This window comes from Clarias gariepinus, chromosome 27 (assembly GCF_024256425.1).
Source record: "Clarias gariepinus isolate MV-2021 ecotype Netherlands chromosome 27, CGAR_prim_01v2, whole genome shotgun sequence".
Taxonomy (NCBI): domain Eukaryota; kingdom Metazoa; phylum Chordata; class Actinopteri; order Siluriformes; family Clariidae; genus Clarias; species Clarias gariepinus.
Window position 1 is genome coordinate 21,598,493 of NC_071126.1, and position 19,391 is coordinate 21,617,883.

The 19,391-nt window shown below is 38.6% G+C and overlaps 1 protein-coding gene across 1 annotated transcript; it reads right to left on the reverse strand.

Annotated features, from left to right (window-relative positions):
• Positions 1 to 16,437: 16,437 nt before the first annotated feature.
• On the reverse strand, positions 16,438 to 18,429 carry LOC128514927 (uncharacterized). Its single transcript, XM_053488842.1, has 5 exons — positions 18,262 to 18,429; positions 17,830 to 18,168; positions 17,598 to 17,678; positions 16,617 to 16,767; positions 16,438 to 16,504 (listed from the first exon to the last, which is right to left on the reverse strand). Exons 1-5 carry the CDS (start codon positions 18,311 to 18,313, stop codon positions 16,438 to 16,440), a joined length of 690 nt encoding a protein of 229 aa, XP_053344817.1. The 5' UTR covers positions 18,314 to 18,429.
• Positions 18,430 to 19,391: the final 962 nt, after the last annotated feature.

The following is a 19,391-nucleotide window of genomic DNA, read 5'->3' on the forward strand; positions in this document are numbered from 1 at the left end:
TAATAGCTTTAGTTACTAGTACATTACTTAGCACATTTATTTTATCAACAGCAAATTTAAAAATGTTTAAGTACACTGTTTTGCTTGTGAAGTACTTGTAGTACATTTGCACTTCAAATACATTTAAAGTTTAAAATGTCATGTACTTATGAACTTGAGTAAAAAAGTTTTAAGTTCTATTTTTTAACTAAGGCTATGCAGCATTATACTGCTAATCAAACTGCCTCCTCTATTGCTGTAAAACATGACTGGAGCTGTGCTGGACTCGGAGCTGTTGCTCTTTGCAGTGTTACTGCTGCTGGACGCAGAGCTGATGCATTTAAGTTTTTTAAACAGTTTCCTGCTGTCACGCACTAACCGGAGTGACACAGAAGACTTAGCAATTAGCCTGTGTAGCGTGGACGGTAAACCCAAACGCGAAAGAGGCGCGAATAGGCAGGATAACCACGCGATTTATTCTAATTCGACTCTATTCGACTCTTTCGTTTGGAGAGCAAGGAAAAACACAATTAAACCCGTGTCCTAGCGACACACTCAATCAGGAAGAAAACCCAAATAGGTGAGTGTTCATAGGAATCCCGGCGAAGCATTGGAAATGTCATGGGCAGACTCAATGACTAAGCAATGTAAAGCGCCATCTTGTCTCCTTTTATGCTTCCTGGTTTCATGCGAGTGTGCATGACACCTGCTGCAGCATGCTCAATCATGTTAAAATACTCACAGTAACAGATAAAATACTGCCAAAACCCGGTGTCTAAACATTGCGAGAGCCCGGACACTGCACCTCATTTCTAGTATAAAGGTCACGCCTTTTAGAGATTTTATTAAGGTAACATAACCTTTTTAACCAAGTTATGCTGAAGTTCTGAATGTACAACACATTTACACCGCAAATTGCAAATTGCAAATTGGAGGTAAGTGTCATAAACATTAAATGTTTGGTTTTTAAATTAAACTCATGGATGGTATTGCGTCTCCGAGCTCTTTGGATCACAAAAATGAATCTCAGACACCTGTGATAATTAGTTTGCCAGATGAGCCCAATGAAAGAAAAAGTACTGAAGTACAGGCCAGAGGTTTCAAGCAATATGGGAAAGAAAAATGTTCTCTCTGCTGCCGAAAAGCGTCAAATATTGCGATACCTTGGACAAGGTATGAAAACATTAGATATTTCACGAAAACTTAAGCATGATCATTGTACTGTGAAGACATTTTTGGCTGATTCCGAGCACAGACACGTTTTTGCAGATAAAGGCAGAATGAGAGGTTTCTGCAGGACAAATTTATCAGATTAAGAGAGCAGCTTCTGAAATGCCATTACAAAGCAGCAAACAGGTATTTGAAGCTGCTGGTGCCTCTGGAGTCCCATGAACCTTAAGGTGTAGGATCCTTCAGAGGCTTGGAGTTGAGAATAAATCTACTATTCGGCCACCCCTTACCAATGCTCACAAACAGAAACGGTTGCAGTGGGACCAGGCATACATAAAGAGTAGTTTTCTTAACTGATGAGTGTCGTGCCACGCTTTATGGTCTAGATAGATGAAGTGGTGGATGGTTGTGGATGGCCATCATGTCCCAACAAGGCTACGATGTCAAGAATGACGTGGCAGAGTCATGTTTTGAGCCGGAATCCTGGGGAGAGAGCTGGTAGACCCCTTTAGGGTCCCTGAAGGTGTAAAAATGACCTCGGCATGACCTCAACATCAGTAAGTTTTTGAATTGCTTCCATGGTACAAAAAAAAGAACAATGCCTTCCGTAGCAAAATCATTTTCGTGCATGACATGCACCAACTCATGCTGCAAAAAATACCTCTGTGTCATTGGCTGCTATTGGCATAAAAGATGAGAAACTTATGGTGTGGGCACCATCTTCCCCTGACCTCAACCGCATTGAGAACCTTTGGAGCATCCTCAAGCAAAAGATCTAGGGTAGGAGGCAGTTCACATCAAAACAGCAGCTCTGGGAGGCTATTCTGACATTCTGCAAAGAAATTCAAGCAGAAACTGTCCAAAAACTCACAAGTTCAATGGATGCAAGAATTGTTAAGGTGATATCAAAGAAGGGGTTAAGATGTAACATGCTCTGTTAGGATGTTTTTTATTTAAATAGTAAGTATTACCTCATAATGCTGCAAATTTAACGAAAGCCCATTTTCAGTTATTTAAAACCTATAAAATGTTCTAACTGTTGTGCATAATAATTTGGAACAGTGCGTTTTCAGGTTTTTTTTATTTTTGAAGTATATATTATCATTAGAGTGTTTGTTTAATAAAATTTGAATTATACCCTAATGGTTGATGACCATTTGATGTCATTTGCATTGACTAATTATGAAAATAAGAGAAAGATATAATTTGCGTAATAATTTGGAACGCGGTAAATATTTTAAGCAGATGGGCTACAGCAGCAGAAGACCAGACTGGGTGCTGCTCCTGTCAGCTAAGAACAGGTGTTACGACCCCTTAGTCTAGGTTTCAGGGCCGCAACAAAATAAAAAAATAAAAAAAGAAATCCTTCACAACAGGATAGAGAGTGTGCGTGGTCTTTTATTTTTACACACACACACACATACACACAGGAAGCTCTAGGCTTCAGGGTTGGGCCAAGGCCAAAACAATAAACAAAAACTCCCCCTATCTCCTCCCACAAGCTATTTAACCTACCAAAGAAAACTTTAAACAAAATACATGAGGCTAACCTAACTCCCTAACTAACACAAAAACAGGAGAAAAGTGGGTTTAAAGAAAATGGCACCCAACCCCTACTGCTTCCAAAGAGAAAAAAAGTATATACAAACAAACGAAAAACTATTTACAATATTTACAACGAAAAACAGAATAAAGATAGCAACAAAAGAAAACCAACACTTTACAATTCACAAAGTACCGGCGCGACTCAACAGTTTTACATTCAATAGCCAAAACAACACACATCTCCACATCCAACAACGCGCGCTTCCGGGTTTCACTGGCCAGCTTAAAAGGACAGGTTTCTCCACGGCCAGCCAATCCTGTCGCACGTCACAGCACGCTCAATCAAGGCGGGACTTCCTGCAGCAGGGAGAGCGAGGGAGAGAGAGAAAGAGGCGGGGAGAAAGAGAGCAGCACCAGCAGCCACGCACGTGCACATACGTGCACTACAGCCGCACGTAACACCCCCACCCATAAAAGTCAAAATCTTATTTTGACAAAAAAAAACTTCACGCTCTCGACAGTGCGTCCGCTAAAATATTTTCTACTCCTTTCTTGTGGCGTATTTCTAGATTAAAACCCTGAATGATTAACGCGTACCGCATTAACCGCTGGTTCGAATTGGCCATTCGAGATAGGAAGATCAAGGGGTTATGATCTGTGTATACCACCACTGGCGCAGCGCTACCACCAACATACACTTCCAAGTGTTGAAGAGCAAGGAGCAAGGCTAGAGCTTCTTTTTCAATTGTGCTATAATTCTGCTGCGTTTTTGAAAATTTCTTTGAAAAATAGCACACTGGGTGGTCAATTTCCGACTCGCTTTGCTGCAATAAAACTGCACCTGCGCCCAATGCGCTTGCATCCACCTCTAATTTAAAAGGCTTTGAGAAATCAGGGGCGGAGAGAACCGGCGCACAACATAAAAGATCTTTTGCAGCGTTAAAAGCATTATTACATTCACTGGTCCAGGCAAACATTTTGGACGTACTTAATAGGTCCGTTAAAGGGCATACCATGAAGGAAAAGTTTTTGCAGAAGGCACGGTAATAACCAATCATGCCTAAAAACCGCCGTAGCTCTCTTTTCGATTTGGGAATGGGAAAGTCGCTAATTGCCTCTACCTTGGCATTAACAGGGCGCACCTGTCCATGGCCAACTTGCTTACCCAGGTAAACGACCACAGCTTTTCCAAACTCACATTTCTTTAAGTTGATTGTCAAGGATGCTTTATCTAAGCGTGAAAATACCTCACGCAACGAGTCCAAGTGGGCATTCCACGAATTAGAATAAATAACGACGTCGTCCAGATACGCTTCACAGTTCTTTACACCTAATAAAACCTTTTGCATTAGCCTTTGGAAGGTAGCTGGAGCATTTCGCATTCCAAAGGCCATGACGGTGTATTGTAAAAAAATTATCTGGCGTTACAAACGCGAAGATGTCCGACGCACGTTGTGTAAGCGGTACTTGCCAGTAACCTTTCAATAAATCAAGTTTCGTTACAAACGACGAGGCACCAACACGGTCCACACAATCCTCCATCCGAGGTAACGGAAAACAATCTGGTTTCGTTACGCTATTGACTTTCCTATAATCCGTGCAGAATCTAACCGAGCTATTGGATTTTGCCACCAGTAAACACAGTGAGCTCCACGGGCTCGAACTAGGCACCGCCAAACCATGCGTAAGCAAATATTCTACCTCTCTTCTCATCTCCTCTCTCTTCTTTGGATTAACCCGATAAGGGTGTTGTTTTATCGGGGACGGCTGTAAAAACTCGACATCATGGAATAAAACGTGAGTTTGTCTGGGGATGTCTGAAAAGAGAGAAGAGAATTCATGAATTAATGAAACCACGTCTGTTCGTTGAGAATACGAGAGGTAAGATAAATGTTCTTTTAGATTGTTTAAAATATCAGAGTTAGACAATTTGCTGTCAGCCATTTTGTCATAATGCTTTAACCTATCATCCTCAGGATTGACTTCACTATGCAGAGGGGAAACAGTCACCACTGAGGACACCTCCACTGCGGGCTTCACAGACGTTTCCCTATCCACATAAGGTTTCAACATATTGATGTGACACACCCGACTTTTCTTTCGCCTCTCAGGAGTACGGATTTGATAATTAACTTCATGAATTTTCTTTTCCACCACATAGGGTCCAGAAAACCTGGCCTGCAACGACGACCCTGAGAGAGGAAGTAAAACCAAGACCAAATCTCCCTGTTTAAAATTACGTGCCACACTCTTAAAATCAAAACGTTTCTTCATTTGTTCTTGTTTAAAACCCAAGTTTGACTTTGCCATTCCCAATACTCGATTTAATGGCAGCACACATAAAAGTGAGTATAAATTGGTGACCTGCTTTCGATTTTGGCAAAGGTCCCACACAATCAATAATTACATGCTCGAACGGTTCTCCCATTACAGGAATTGGGTGCAGAGGAGCCGGAGGAACATTTTGATTCGGCTTGCCCGTCACCTGGCAAATATGGCACGATCTGCAATGAGCAACAACATCTGCCTTCATGCCTGGCCAAAAAAACGATCGTAAAATACGGTCATATGTCTTTGTAATCCCCAAATGGCCAGAAAAAACATGATCATGAGCCAGATTTAATATCTGTCGTCAATACGTTACAGGCACCACAATTTGTTGAACAATATCAACATTTTCCCAACGTCTCATTAACACTTCGCCATCTAGATAAAACGTTACATTTTTATTAGGTATCATTAGCTCATCAGACACAGCTTTAAAATATTTTGCTAATGTTACATCAGCCCTCTGCGCTGCCGCCAATTGCGAACGGCCCATTTGTAAGGGTGCAATAGTTTCATCAGACAACGTTGGTTTGACATAAAATTTGCTTGTAACAGGTGTTTGTAAAAAAGAATCCGACAAATCGACCACATCATCAAGATTTCGTGCCTGTGCACGTGTAACTGCACATGATGGAAATACTTTAGGCAAGTTGGAAACAAAATCATCATCTGTCACTGGTTTTTCTGTTACAATAGGGCGAGGGAAAACAACACCACCTGCCAGATCATTTCCTAAAATTAACTGAACTCCTTCAACAGGGAGTTCGGTACAAATACCAACAGATACTACACCCGTCACTATTTCTGTTTCAAGATGTACCTGATGAAGTGGAACTGTGATACAGCCTGCTCCGATTCCACGTAAAATAACATCAGTGCCCGTATAGGTGGTCTGAGACAGTGGAAGTGTACCAGCTAGCATTAGCGTCTGCGCTGCACCTGTATCTCGCAGGATGGACACTGCTCTGCGAACGCCTTCAGGGCTGTCTGCCACCCACCCCTGTAACATGAAAGGCTTATACGCTGCCACCGTTTGTTCAGGTAAAATCTGATTTGTTTGTTTTTTTATAAAAACCACAGACTTTGCCTTTACTGATGTATTTTTCTTTTTCCAGGCCTCACAGTCTGAAATCAGATGATCAGGAGCTAGACAATAAAAAACAGACCCTACCTCCTCCTGAGCGATTTTGAGAACTTCTAAAAACACCCCCTCTTGCAGGTTTCACACTGCCTGCTAAAGGTTTCACCTGCCCTTCAACCCCACGGGCAGCGAATTTATCCGTTCTTATAACAGGAGAGAATACAGTACGGTGTGTCAAAACAAACTCATCAGCCAAAACAGCGGCTGCTGACAAAGAAGTGACTTTTTGCTCATTTAGGTGCAATACCATATTTTCAAAAATACAATTTTTAAAATCCTCCAACAAGATTAACTCTTTAAGAGCTTCAAAAGTGGTAGTTTTCGTTGCAGCACACCACTTTTCAAATAATGTTTGTTTTTCACGGGCAAATTCAACAAAGGTTTGTCTATCTGCCTTCCTATGGGACCTAAATTTTTGTCTGTAAGCCTCGGGCACTAACTCATAGGCACGTAGGACCGTTTGTTTGATCGTGTCGTAATCCAAACTTTGTTCAATAGGCAACGCAGAGCACACATCCTGCGCTTTACCAGTCAGCTTACACTGTAACAAGAGAGCCCACATTGCTCTTGGCCACTGTAACGTAGCCGCCACACGCTCAAAAGCTATAAAATAGCTATCCACTTCGGTCTCTCTAAAAGGAGGTACTAAAACAATATGCTTGCTTACATCAAACTGGGGTGGGGAGGTAGTAACTGGGGCAGAAACGAGAGAAGAAGAGCCCGGCGCAGCCGCTGCAGGTAACTGAGCGAGAAAGAGAGCAGCACCAGCAGCCACGCACGCGCACATAACAACAGGACACAAGATATCTGCTGTACTAACCTACAGTACATCAAGTGATGTATAATGTATAATACATCAGATCAATTAACAGACACTTTGGTGTTTGCTTTTGCTCAGGAGTCCAAGAAAACAATTCATCCCTACATTCATACTGGGGGCTTCCAAATAATGTCCCACAAGACCAACATTTAAAGCATCACTTCCTAGAGTGTCATGACCAGTAGGCCCACTATACACACCTACATCCTGTGTCACTAGTCATTATTATGTGTGTGACTATTTGTTAATGTGACTGCATGCAGATCAGAGTTGTGTTGAGATTAAAACTGATCTGTAAATGTTACCAGGTCTGATCTAATCAGATTACAGAGTGACTTTTACAGAGAAAATACCAGGTTGATCATTCATAAAGCCAACACAAGTGTGTGTGTGTGTGTGTGTGTGTGTGTGTGTGTGTGTGTATGAAAAATGGGTCTAAGTTTCAGTGTTGTGTAATGAGTGTGTTTTAGTCTCAGTGTAAACTGAGAGTCGAGTCTAAAGTTAATAAATGCTCCTCATATTTCACTTTAGCAGATTCCTAAAAATAGACACTTTCTTCACACTGCTACTTCCTGTTTCTCATTAACAGGAAGTTCTGCAGTCCTCCCCTCACACTTTAAGTTCCAGGTTCCACCATATTGTTAAGATAAACACAAACACTTTGACTTGTTCGACTTGGCCATTCCAAAAACTTCACTATTTTTACTTCAGTAATACAATTTGATTTGTATAGTCTCTTTTAATTATTATTATTTTAATGATAAAATATGTCATAAAGCAGATATGAGGGAGAAACCTTGAGAGGAAGCAGACTGAGAAGAGAACTCATCCTCATCTGGGTGTCAGCAGATTATAAATAACATCTCATCTAGAACTGTACATTATAATGTTAAAAAGTGCAGTTGTGTTAACAGGAACTTATGAGTTTATGAGGAACTTGTAATCATCAGCATTTGGTCAGTCATTTTATCAGTTACAGTGGTGTACTTGTCACCATCACTGACCTATTTGAGCTCTGAGTCTGTTTGGTTGCTCTGGGGGTCAGTAAATCCAACTCCAGGCTCTGGCTCGCCTGTGTTCTCCTGCTGGCTGTCCTGGGGCAATTACTTTTTCACATAGAGCCAGGGACTTTTGGAAAACTGTATTCCCGTATTTACTCAGGTTATCTTTGTGTAATATTAAGGAGGGAGGGGGAAATACTTTTTCACGGCACAGTGTGTATGTACATTACAAACGAGCATTGCAACTTCCGGTCTAGTGGACTGCATGCGCTTGAGAATTCAACTTAAATGAACATGTATTAGTAAACTAATCAATGAGACTATTTATCAGAGGTGTGGACTCGAGTCATGTGACTTGGACTCGAGTCAGACTCGAGTCATGAATTTGATGACTTTAGACTCGACTTGACAAAATATAAAAAGACTTGCAACTCGACTTGGACTTTAACATAAATAACTCGGACTTTCACTTGGACTTGCGCCTATTGACTTGTAAAGACTTGCTACTTCCCATAAAAAGCCCAAAGATAAAAAGCATGTTAACACGGACCGCTCTATCTCTCTTTATGTGTCTGTGCGCGTGTGTGTGACAGAGCGCATGCGCGCATTCGGCACGACATCCATTTAAAGTACCGTAGATTCTTTTGATTCGACAGCGTCCAACACGTGACAACAACGTGAACGCGCCAGTCCGCGAAATGATACCGAAGGTAGCTTCGTTTTGCTATAAAAAATTGGCTATATGCGCGGACCCCTGAGCTTCTACAGAACGCAGTAAAGGCCAAAAAGGAAATTGTTAGCGTTTTTTAATCCTCTGACGAACTCTAGCCATCAGGATGTGTTTCCCTTGTTATCTTGGACATATTTAGAATGATGAACCTCGGCTGAGTCACTTGTAGGCTGTAAACATGTCAGTACATGCGTTGTATTGTTTTTTATTTAATCACTGGTATACACTACCCATGATTTGCTGATTTCTTTCATATGCAGTTTGGGTTTATTCAAATAATGTGACCTAGTGAATTGTAATCAGACGGATAAAATGCTAATTATTTCGCATAATAATAATAATAATAATAATAATAATAATAATAATAATAATAATAATTATTATTATTATTATCATTATATAATATTTAATTATAATAATAATTATTATTATTAATGTTATAATATATAATATGTAATTATAATATAATAATAATAATAATAATAATAATAATTATTATTATTATTATTAATTTATATATAATAATTATTATTATTACTATTATTATTAATGTCTTGAGACTGTATCTGACGGGTCTCTATTTTGGCATTATGGTTTTGCTGAAAAGACATATTTGATATGAAATATCAGACAAAACACTGACATGTTTACAGCCTACAAGTGACTCAGTGGTGGTTCATCATTCTAAATATGTCCAAGATAAGGGAAACACATCCTGTTGGCTAGAGTTCGTCAGGGATTAAAAAACACTAACTGTCCTTTTTATTCTTTACCGCGCTCTGTAGAATCTCAGTGGTCCGCGCATAACCCTTCGCGGGCGAGCCTTCTCCTAAATGCGCGTTCCCTGTGCCCTTTTCACGGGGGTGGGGCTAAAAAAACGCATCCTGATGGGGGAACCAACTTCGACACAGCACCGGATTGTTTGTATGAGGTAGCCTATGTGAGTGTATCACACAAGGTAGGGAGCAAAGTTCTTTAATGTTATGTGAAGAAAACAACGTTATTGTTTGTATGAAGTAGCCTACTTCATTGAGAATATGTGCTACCATTTTACATTGCTACTAGCATTTACTAACATTTGTATTTTTATGTATCTGAGCAATGTTCTTTCATAAAAAAAGGTTTGTTTAATAAATACAGATCTTACAACCATACATAATCTGTATACATTTTATTTTTCTGCTAAAAAGACTTGAAAAGACTCGAAAGTCAAACCGTAGGACTTTGGACTTGACTTGAGACTTGTTGGCTTTGACTTGGGACTTGACTCGGGACTTGCATGTCTTGACTCGGGACTTGAGGGCAATGAATTGAGACTTACTTGTGACTTGCCAAACAATGACTTTGTCCCACCTCTGCTATTTATTATGTTAAAAGTATGACAATATCTTGGGTTTTAACACTCAAGCGGCCTGGATGTGTGCTGACGACACAGCACAGATTGCAAGATTTTATTTTTTTCTGTAAGTCAGACATACTGTTTTATTTATTCATGGAGAGATGAGACATGAATACAATCAAATACTTGTTTCTTAAAGATATAGTAACGGATGAAATTTCTCGTAACATAATTTAGCTAAATATTTTTTCATTTTTATTTTTATTCTATTTACATTTTTTTTTACAACAATTCGTACAATATCAACATCATTTGAGGTCAAATATTTTATTGATGAAGTTTGGATATAGTTGTTGTTGTTTTCTTATAATTTTCCTGAATGATTTTGAATCTGAATCCTTTACATAGCTTCTGCCGTCTATAACAGGTATACACTGTAAAAAGAGAATTGTTGGATCAACTTAATTATATTATGTCAACTGGTAACACATGATTAAATTAAGTTTTTTTAAAATTAAGTTAACAAGTCAGACCAACTCAACAGATTTAACTTCAATGTACTTTAATATTTTAAGTGTCGTTAATTTAGAAGTGTGCATTATTTTAACTTGATTTTAAGTCAAATCAACTTAAACTTTCCAAAAAATCTAATTTAATTATTAGCTTTACTCCAAAGTACTATATCACTCATTTCCAACATAGTAATTTTCCTTTAGGAAAAGTAATTTTTACAGTAACCCTAATGTCAGATATTATTTTTTCTTAAAACTAAATTAAATTCAAAAATTCACTTTTTAAAGTTACATTATACACTTATTATAGAAATTGTACTTACATACCAGTGTTTGAAATCATGCACTACAGGCAAACAATTGTAAACATTTTTACAACATACAGCTCACACTATTGTCCAAATAACATATGCAGAACTTGGCAGTAAGTCAAATTTGTTCCTTTAACAAATTTTTAACCAACAGGCAGTGAATACTGTGCAGCGTAAGGGAACATTTACCAGGAGAGGAAAAACTAAAAACACTTTTGGTCTGTTAATTATGTCTAAATCTTAAAAACAATTATATTGCTGTTAAATGGACAGCTGTAGTACTGAAGAAAAAAAAAAAGGGTTTGCCACAACCTAGATACAAAAGGTGATTAGGAGAAAACTGAAAATGACAATTTATATACTGTAAAAGTATGTCCTTCCCTACTTGAAGTTTTTTCACATTCCACATAAACCACAGTGGATCTTTAGTTTGAGCTTTAACAACTGATCTAAAGAATCTGTGTACGCTTAACTTTTTGAACATTGATATAAAACTAAACTAAAAATAAAAAGTTCCATACAAATACAATAAAACATGTCTTAAGAAAACCTTGTGTATTTCAAATCTTGTTTGTATTACAAATTGTGGTTTGAGGCCAGCTCAACAAACAACAAAGAACGTCCAACAGCCCAACAACAGACTCCATTTTACACTTAAATACTCTTTTTTTAATAACATTGTTTTCCTTCAGTTCCCCAAAAGAAATTTTGAATTGGAAAAAAAAAAAAAAAAAAAAAAGTTTGGTCCAGAGGAGCAATGCATTTGCAGAGTGTCATCACTCTGAGCTTTTAAGCCTGCAAAAGAGGTTTTGAACTTTGGGGGACATCTTGTGCTTGTCAAGCTCCATGATAATTTTCTGAAGCACTTCAAAAAGGAAATGGAGACATATTGGATAAGCCAGATTGAGTTCATATCTCAAACCCAGAAGCAGTGCACAAGCAGAAGCAACTGAATTAAGTTCATTCAAGACCTCCACTCCCTCAATGACGATGCCTATGTTTTCAGGTGGCTCCTGTGGTCCTTCCCCTTGCTTTCGTATCACAAACACTCCCATGGTGAGCTGCTCCAGGTCTATCTGTGCATTATCTGCAGTCGAGTCCTACAGTACAGTACACAAAAGATCAGAGACATCAGGTTACAAAGTAAACATTCATGCTTTATGGAACAATAATTTAATCATTCCATTGTTAATGTGAAAACTCACTGATTTCATCTTAAAGAGAATACAAAAATCTAAGAGCACAGTTTATGAACTGTGTATTATAACTGCTCGATTACAGCAAGAAAAAAAATCATTATCATATACATATAAACCACAATTACTGAACAGTTTATTTTGGCAAGATTTTTTAACAGGCACAATGTAATAGTAACATTACAGAACGCAACACTGTGTTAAACATTAGGTAACATTTTTACTTTATTATACCTAAAAGGGATCAAGCTAGTGCTGGGTGATTCCATCTCAAATCAACCAGAGGGTTCCACCACATGATCACAGATTTTGCTGATTTTTTCACCAATTGTTGGTATTGACATGAAAATAAAACCCCCCAATTTTTTTGTCCCAACTCCCACTCGTTAAAAAAATGGCATCCATCTTGATTTTTGGCCTCGACGCGCTTCGAGACATGCCACGCCCCTTTTTGAAATCCTCTTTTCCTTGATAACTCACTTGCTATATGTCATATGGAGGTTCTCATGAATCCACTGAAAGTTCTTCTACCAAATTTAAATCATGTGCATTACTTCTCAGATGGTGCAGCCAGCCAGTACAAGAATTATAACTTTATGTTTTACAAATTTGTGGAGGCATTTCCTATCAAAATGACTTTGGTAGCTACAAAGTGCATGCCTTTCCTAGTTGATATTATTTGTGTCACTGCAACTTGACAGGTCTCCTACATGTACATGTAACATGTAACCTTTTGGTCTTATTCCATGAACTCATTTTTGTGGGCTTTGTTCTTTCAGAATCAGATACCCAGGGTGATGAAAAAAAAAACTGTGAACTGAGTCCTTTCAGTGTAGAGAGATGAATAACGTCATTATCAGTCTTTGACTAGATATGCATTACAGAAGAATTTGAGGTAACTTTTACTTTAAAAGCAGCAGATTTTGTGAGTATGCATTAAGTATTCTACAGATATTGCAGTACATTTCTGTGTGTCAAATCATAAAATGTTGCAAATAACAATACATTTTTGATGATTTCTATAAAACAGGGCATAACACACCCCTGTTTTTTATTTATTTTCAAGATAAGGTGATGTGAAGTAACTCCTATTTTTTTTGAGTAACATATATACATGCAGACCTTGGGTTCTGGGGGGTCGAAAAGGGGTACCCCCAAAAAATGTTTTTTTCAGAAATAGCTCCATAAGCACAACAGACAGCCAAATTCTGATTGCAGAATCTGAATCTACATAAAAAAAATACATAAATATATTCAGTTTCATCTCCATATGACATATAGCAAGTGAGTTATCAAGGAAAAGATGATTTCAAAAAGGGGTGTGGCACGTCTCGAAGCGCGTCGAGGCCAAAAATTAAGATGGCTGCCATTTTTTAACGAGTGGGAGTTGGGACAAAAAAATTTAGGTTTTTCATTTTCATGTCAATACCAACAATTGGTGAAACAAATCAGCAAAATCTGAGAAGTGATGGTGGAAAATTTCTTTTTCATTGGTTGATTTGAGATGGAATTACTCTGCTGTAAGGGACTGCAGCTGATGTGCAATCTGTTTTCATCACCCTCGATGGTTTGACACATGAACTACATATGATTTCCGGATTTTAACAATATTGTGACAAACAGTTTTACTGCTACAGTTGCTTTTTTTTTAGAGCAGATCTACTTATTCCCTACATATTCACACAAAACTGCTGTGTAAAGATGCAAAGTAGTTGTCCGCTCATGTGAACAATGCACAAAGCCGTTGACGATGACAGTAGTGGCAGATGGAGCAGTGTAATAAAAATCCAACATCATTTAATATAATGTTATTATGATAGAGCACTTTATTAGCTCTTGAAAAGACTAGTAAGTGAGATTAGCAGATGTGAAAATACAGTTCTGATATTAGAGCCTCTCATCTGTGTCTGTGTGACCTCAGCTGCTCCCCACAGAGAATTTTTTATTAACATTTTATTGGGGGTAGGCAGTTCCAAAAAATTATTTGATCTGTAACTTAAAATCTGTGATGCAATCTAAGCCATAAATTTTGTGATCCTTTACACCTCTATTACAAAATAGACTAGACTCTAGATAGTAATCTAGAATATTTGTGTGTCCCTTTTATTAAGATGTGTAGACATACAAATTACTTGAAACTTACAAGATATTCCTTGATCAGATCATCTGGATCTTCCCCGAGAAAGATGATAAGTGCTTTCAGAACTGATTCCCTCCAAAGATGAATGTCCTCTGTCTGAAATGTCAATCAAGTTTTCCATATAGGGACAAAATTTATATTTAGGAAACCTTTTTTAATGAAACATTTGTGTTTTTCTTTTTTAAATTGACAATATATACCATAGGTCAAATAAGAGAAGGAGTTAACATTTGCTAGTGATAACCGATAAAGTAACATTAGTATTAGTTTTATGTAAAGGTATGTGCTATAAAGTAAATACCTGCCAACACATCTAGTTAAGAAATGAAACAATCACAGGCCCTTAGTGCTAAGCATGTTTACCTGGTCTAAAGTTTCAATAATGTGAGCAGTCTTTTGCCGGGTTGTTCCTCCTTTAGAACGGACGACTCTGATGAGCTGACTTAAGTGCAGGTCTAACTGGGCCATGAATTTTTCTTCAAGAGGGACTGCCATGAGCCTCTGGAACTCTGCATTAATCTGAAACAAAAAAGGGCAGTCCAAAAAGGTGCAAATGATTATCTTAGTCCACAAACAATCTCACTGTACAGTAACATGCCCCCTAAAGTATGACAAATATGTGTGTATAACTGTTAGTAAGAACAATTTTATACAAATTATGACCAAGTAAATGTAAAAAAAAAAAAAAAAATTCTCATTACCTCTTTTGGACAGAACAATGCAGGCCATCTGTTCTTGAAGTCCTTTATGGCGGGTTCTTGGTTGACCACTTCCTGTCGTCGGTAGACAAATGTAGAAGCCATTTTGACTGCAACTACTCTCTCATTGTTCTTTTTATTGATCCTTGTCAGAAGTTCGAGTCTCTCTTTCTCAAGACTTTCCACAGTCTCGCCAACAGGGAAGCCTGGATAAAAGTTTGCTTCTGCTCGTTTTGGCTTTTTTACTTTTTTAGCAGGAAAAGCATCTTTAGGAGCTTTTGCTTTCAGGGAGTTCACTGACAGTTCTGGACAACCCTGTAATTTCAGATGAGTCCTATAATTTCCCATTTTGTATTTGAGTCGCTGTTTCCAACCGTAGCAACCGTTGAATAATCCAGGTTCTTTCAAACAAGGGTGCCTTTTGATTAAGGCCTCTGCTACTCTGCTACAAGATCTTGCCAGCATGCAGTAGTAACAGCAACAAAGATACAAAAGCACACAACAGTGTATGAAATACTGTACTCCCAAGAGATGTAATGCTTAGAAATAGTTAGTTAATGCTTACCATTTTCATAGCTATATGCATAAACACCGACCACCAGCTGATATAAGTACATTTCCACAGAACACCGTTCACTGCTGCATTTGTACACGTTCCCGAGAACGGAATACATAGTGCTAATAACTGCCGTTCAATATTGTAACTAACGCACAGCCATCCTCAAAATCGCGGTAGCAAAAACGTTCCAAATTTAAGTTATGGGTGCGCATGCCGAGAGCACGTGCACGCACGCACGCACACACACACGCAGTAGAAGTTTCACTAAACTTTTACTGCTACTAAGAAAAACGTTATAAACGTGTCAAGTACGTTAAATAAACAGCCGCAACAAAACAGATATATCAAAAACGAGAGGAATACGGCAAAATTCTCCCGTTAAAACTAGCTATGTTCCAAAGAAGATACGATACCTGGTCTGATTCAGTTTACTACTTCAACAACAAAATCTCTCCAACATAGGATAACCAATAAATATGTAGCAGGATACATTATTTTACCACACAATACAATTTAAAAACAGTATTATATACTTACTTTTCTTTGGAAGTCACCTCAACGAGGTAATGGCATCTTAACCGCGCAGCAGGAATATTCTGGAAGACATTGACGTCATGACGTCAGATGCACGACGCACAATAAGTGGAACTTAATTAGAGCTCTTTCGTTTAAATGAGAATATCAAGTTAAGAGAAGAGGTTGTAATTTTAAGTTGAGGGAAACCCAAAACACATATAACCGTGACTTAAGCAGAAAGCTGAATAATAATCATTTAAAATATTGCTTTACCTCAACTACAGCACAAATTCTCTTTTTAGAGTGTACGAATAAAATGAAGAATATTGCCAAGCTGATGTGGTACCATGATACAGGTACATATTATTGGTATGTTCGGATGCTGTCTTCCCCCACTCTTATGACTTCACTCAGCTTTGTTGATAGTGACTGACTGCCTTCCCAGAGGTCTCTCATGTCCGTCTTTCCTCCTGGATCTCCATTTGAGTTACGCTATCATAACTAGTTCTGCTGGAGTTCCTGCTTTCAAAAAGCACAAAATCTACATTATCTTATCCATTACAGAAGAGTACGCATATCTAACTGTTACACATGGCAACCCTGGATTAACAGTGATTCTGACCCTTCTGACCTTGAGACCTGCCTGTCCTGACATAACCCGCCCCTTTTTTTATCCAGGTTTGGGACGAGCACTAAGTCTGTGCTGTAACACTGGTGGCTGTGTTTGTGCAGTGGGCTGGGACATGAACTCATGCCTTCCTGACTAAAGGGAATCATGAGTGCTTCACACAGTGCAGAGGGGCGGGGCTATTCACACACACTTTTGTGTGGTTCTGTGTGGGAGAGAGAGGCTTGTTGCCTGCAATAAATAGGTTTTTATCTATTTTAAATAATAACTTGTAAAATGTGGCACTGGAACTGTTTAAATAAATCTTAAAGTTGAAGTGTGTGTCTCTTTGCCGTTCTCTCTCCTGCCTGAGTGTGTGTGTATCACCAGTCACTGACACTAACAGTTGAGGAGGTGAAGACATGAACATGTGCAGGTAATATTTTCTGATCCATTGCGTTTATTCTCATTACTGGTGATAAGCAAATGTACACTGTAAGATATTCATCAATTTCCACTCCGAGATTTACCGTGAGACATTATGTTCATAATAATTATAATAATAATAATAATAGTGATCAGTACATATTTGTGTGTGTGAGAGATGTGTGTGTGGTCACTCGCTGCCCCTCACTTGGTGGCAGGTTTGTGTTTCGCGTCTGTCTGTCTTTTTTTTCTTCCCTGCCACTTTATTGTGTTGCTCTTTTCCCCCCTTTTCTCTCCTTTTTTCTTACTCCATCACTGGTTTGTTTCTCACTATCTTTTTTTTCTTTTCAGTCTGTCTATTTTTCTTCTCTCTTACATACTTTTCACTTTTTCATGGCTCTTTCACTAGCTTTTTGCCCTTTTATTCTCTTCGTCTCTCTCTCTCTCTCTCTCTCCCACACACACACACACACACACACACATACACATACACACACACACACACACACACACACTCATTAGAAGAAGATGAAATGTACAGTGGAGTATGTGGGAAGGAAAAAATGTGAAAGTTCTTACTGCTGTTTGAACCCTGGTGTGTAACAGAGTGTGTGTTCTTGTTAAGTGTTCCAGGTGTAGGACAGGGTTTCATCTCTTCACCTTTACAAATAAATTGGAAAAGCAGCAAATAAACAGAAACGATACTAAATATGAATAATGTGAAATATTCAACATTTAATGCACATGTACACATAATTCTGGTTAAAGTGTTGATCTGGAATTAGCAGGTTATCAGAGTAAAACTGTTTACCTTCAAACTGCAGACGTGTTCCAGATGTGAACTTTACTGTACTTCCCCACACATATCCACAGAAATATTCTCCTCCATCATCTTCTCTTGTTTCATTAATGTTAAGATCAAACGTTTGGTCCTTTACAGTAACACTGAAGCGGTTATCATTAAATCCCTCGGCAAATATGTAGCCAGGAGGGCCACCGTACTGTCTCGCCAAAAACTGAGGCACTTTTCCAAAACTCTGTCTGTACCAAGCTAAATTACTTCTTTGTTCATTGTTGTTACACTCCATAGTTACAGCTTCTCCAGGCTTTACTGTTTTCACTTGAAGCTCCTTGATGTCAGAAGTGTTTCCTGTAAAAAAAAAAGTGTTTAATATTTCATTTTAATGAATTAGTTAAACATGTAAAATGACTATTTTAAGTGAAAGTTTAAAATGTTCCTCACCAGTTGTGCAGAGACAAAGCAGAGAGTAAAGAGCCACAAAGAGTGTGATCATCGTTCCTGTTTAGACAAAGTGATAGTGAGGTAATGAACTTGTGTGTTCAGTAGAAAACCAGGTCCAGACTCACGCCTGATTGGATGTTTTGAAGCTGTGGACTGATTTGATTGGTCCATTAGCTGTAATGAGATGTGAAGCTCACAGTGAATTCTTGTCTATTCTGATGCTGTGATGAGTCACATGACTTTACAGATATGATCTACTGGAGCTCTATCAGTCCTGTGTGCTGGAACCTCTCTGATAGAATAAGTTTAATGAAGTGCTTTTAGGTCAGCAGATCTAACAACCCCAAAGAGGAATAATGTGGAATCCTGCTGTGGGGGAGGGGCGCTGTACAGTTTCAGTACCGACCTTTCACTAAGCATTTGTCTAACGGAGAAACTGAAGTGAGCGTGTATACAGGTGTTACATACTTGATGTTAAATTGAATGAAAACCGCATTATTCATGAGAGACAATTGCACCAGGGTGTGAAACAGACCCAGAAAGACTAATGGAACAGGAGTTTGAAGGCCTTTTCGTACACTGGTGCTGCTAAAACAGGACCACTACACAGTAGAGCTTTAACATTCTCAAAAGCGTTTTGACATTCGTCAGACCATACAAACTTGTGTGACGGGCTTAAGAGTGATGTTAGGGGACTAACGACAAAATAAATTTCTACAAAAATTTCAGTAATACCCAGCCATCCCCAGGAAACTACGAAGTTTCTTTTGAGAAGTAGGAACTGGGAATTTTACAATAACCTTCACCTTTACAGGTCTCACTTGGCCCTGCCCCACTTCTCTGCCCAAATATGTGATTGTAGCTTGTCCAAACTTACATTTGGCAAGATTCAATGTAAAGGACGCATTCTCAAGGCAAGCTAACACTTCCCGAAGAGTTGAAATGTGTTCTGACCAGTCAGTAGAGTAAGTCACAAGGTCATCCAAGTAAGCATTACATTTAATAACTCCTGCAAGTACTATGTTAATAAGCCTCTGAAACATGGCACATTGCGCATCCCAAAAGCCATTACACAATATTGCACAAAGTCGTCTGCGGTTGCAAATGCAGAAATGTCTGATGCACGAGCT

Coding starts and splice junctions, on each gene's coding strand:
- LOC128514927 (XM_053488842.1), bottom strand. CDS start 18,313: ATGATCACACTCTTTGTGGCTCTTTACTCTCTGCTTTGTCTCTGCACA. Junction 16,768..17,597: donor ACACCAGGGTTCAAACAGCA/GTAAGAACTTTC, acceptor CACTGTGTGAAG/CACTCATGATTCCCTTTAGT. Junction 16,505..16,616: donor CAGGACAGGCAGGTCTCAAG/GTCAGAAGGGTC, acceptor TTTTGAAAGCAG/GAACTCCAGCAGAACTAGTT.